Raw genomic sequence first — 1,193 nt, 5'->3', positions numbered from 1 at the left:
TTTTTTTTTTTTTTTTTTTTGAACTGTGGATCTTGAAGCACAAAGCTATAACTGATAGCATGTACTTATTTGGTTGAGAAACCCTTTTGGAAGAGAAAAAGTCAAGCAGCCTTTGAGATCCACTGTTTCAAGAATTAGGTTATAAATGTTTATATTTTTGATGTTATTAACATTTATAAACAATGTAACTTTATTTTTAATCAATTTTTGTTTCTTGATTTATTGAATTTTATTTGTTCATTTTATACTTTCAGTGGTGCTGAGGACAAATTTGGTTATTTATGGGATAGGCACTATGGTGTTTGCCTCCAAAAGTTCCCACACAAAGATGTAGTGAACTCTGTTGCATTTCATCCTAAAAACCCTGAGATGTTAGTAACTGTTAGTGATGACTACACTGTAAAAATCTGGCGTTCTCGTCATTTGGAAAAGCTTTGTAAACAGGAAAGAGCTAGCAATAACAAGGACCAAATAACACCAGAGTTTGAATGTAATCTAACACAGACTGAACAGTTGAATTCAGAACCACATTGACCCTAGCAGTCAAAGTCATACACACAATGGCAGAAAGACAAGCAGAAACAGAAAAGCTTAAGGCATAAACATTTACAATGATATTCATTTATTTTAATCTCAGCTTGGCTGTATTTTTGCTGGTACAATAGTTTGTTTCAAACATTCCTGCTTTATTTAAACTTAATGTATCTCAATTGTTAAAGAGCCTACCAATTCAATCAAATTTTTTTTCACATTGCGAAATGGAAATCCAACATATTTTCATGATAGTATGTTTAGATAGACATCCGATTGATACAGTGTGTGTGTGTGTGTATGTGTGTATATCTACATACACACACACACACACACACACACACACACACATATATATTCACACAAATACATACATGTGTATATATTTAATTTCCATGTATACGCTGACTTCCTTTTGTTTTGTAAATTAACAATGTCAGTGATCAGAAATTTGCTTTCTTACAATGGAGTAAACAATTTTCTCTCTGATTCACATTTCAGTGTGAGCTTTTTATTTAACATAATGACTTTTTAAATGGAGACATAAAACTTTGTTTTTCTTTTAATACAATCTGAAAATCCTTGTAAACAATGTTTTTCTGTGTAGTGCGTCAAATAAGAGAAACAACATTACTAATTAGTCGGCCTATAATTACATTTGT

General features: G+C 31.3%; 1 protein-coding gene across 4 annotated transcripts in view; it reads left to right on the top strand.

The window, feature by feature from the left end:
- The window catches only part of LOC106875284 (F-box/WD repeat-containing protein 5), a 37,928-nt gene extending 37,030 nt beyond the window's left edge, over window positions 1–898 (top strand). For all 4 annotated transcript variants that reach the window (XM_052968263.1, XM_052968260.1, XM_052968257.1 and 1 more), the window contains one exon: window positions 255–898. In XM_052968263.1, coding sequence (XP_052824223.1) covers window positions 255–534 — 280 coding nt within the window. In that variant the 3' untranslated portion in view covers window positions 535–898. The remainder of the gene's footprint in view (window positions 1–254) is intronic.
- Window positions 899–1,193: the final 295 nt, after the last annotated feature.

This window comes from Octopus bimaculoides, chromosome 1 (genome assembly GCF_001194135.2).
Source record: "Octopus bimaculoides isolate UCB-OBI-ISO-001 chromosome 1, ASM119413v2, whole genome shotgun sequence".
Lineage (NCBI taxonomy): Eukaryota > Metazoa > Mollusca > Cephalopoda > Octopoda > Octopodidae > Octopus > Octopus bimaculoides.
The sequence above is the reverse complement of the archived record's forward strand: the minus strand, read 5'-3'. Positions and strand labels throughout refer to the sequence as shown.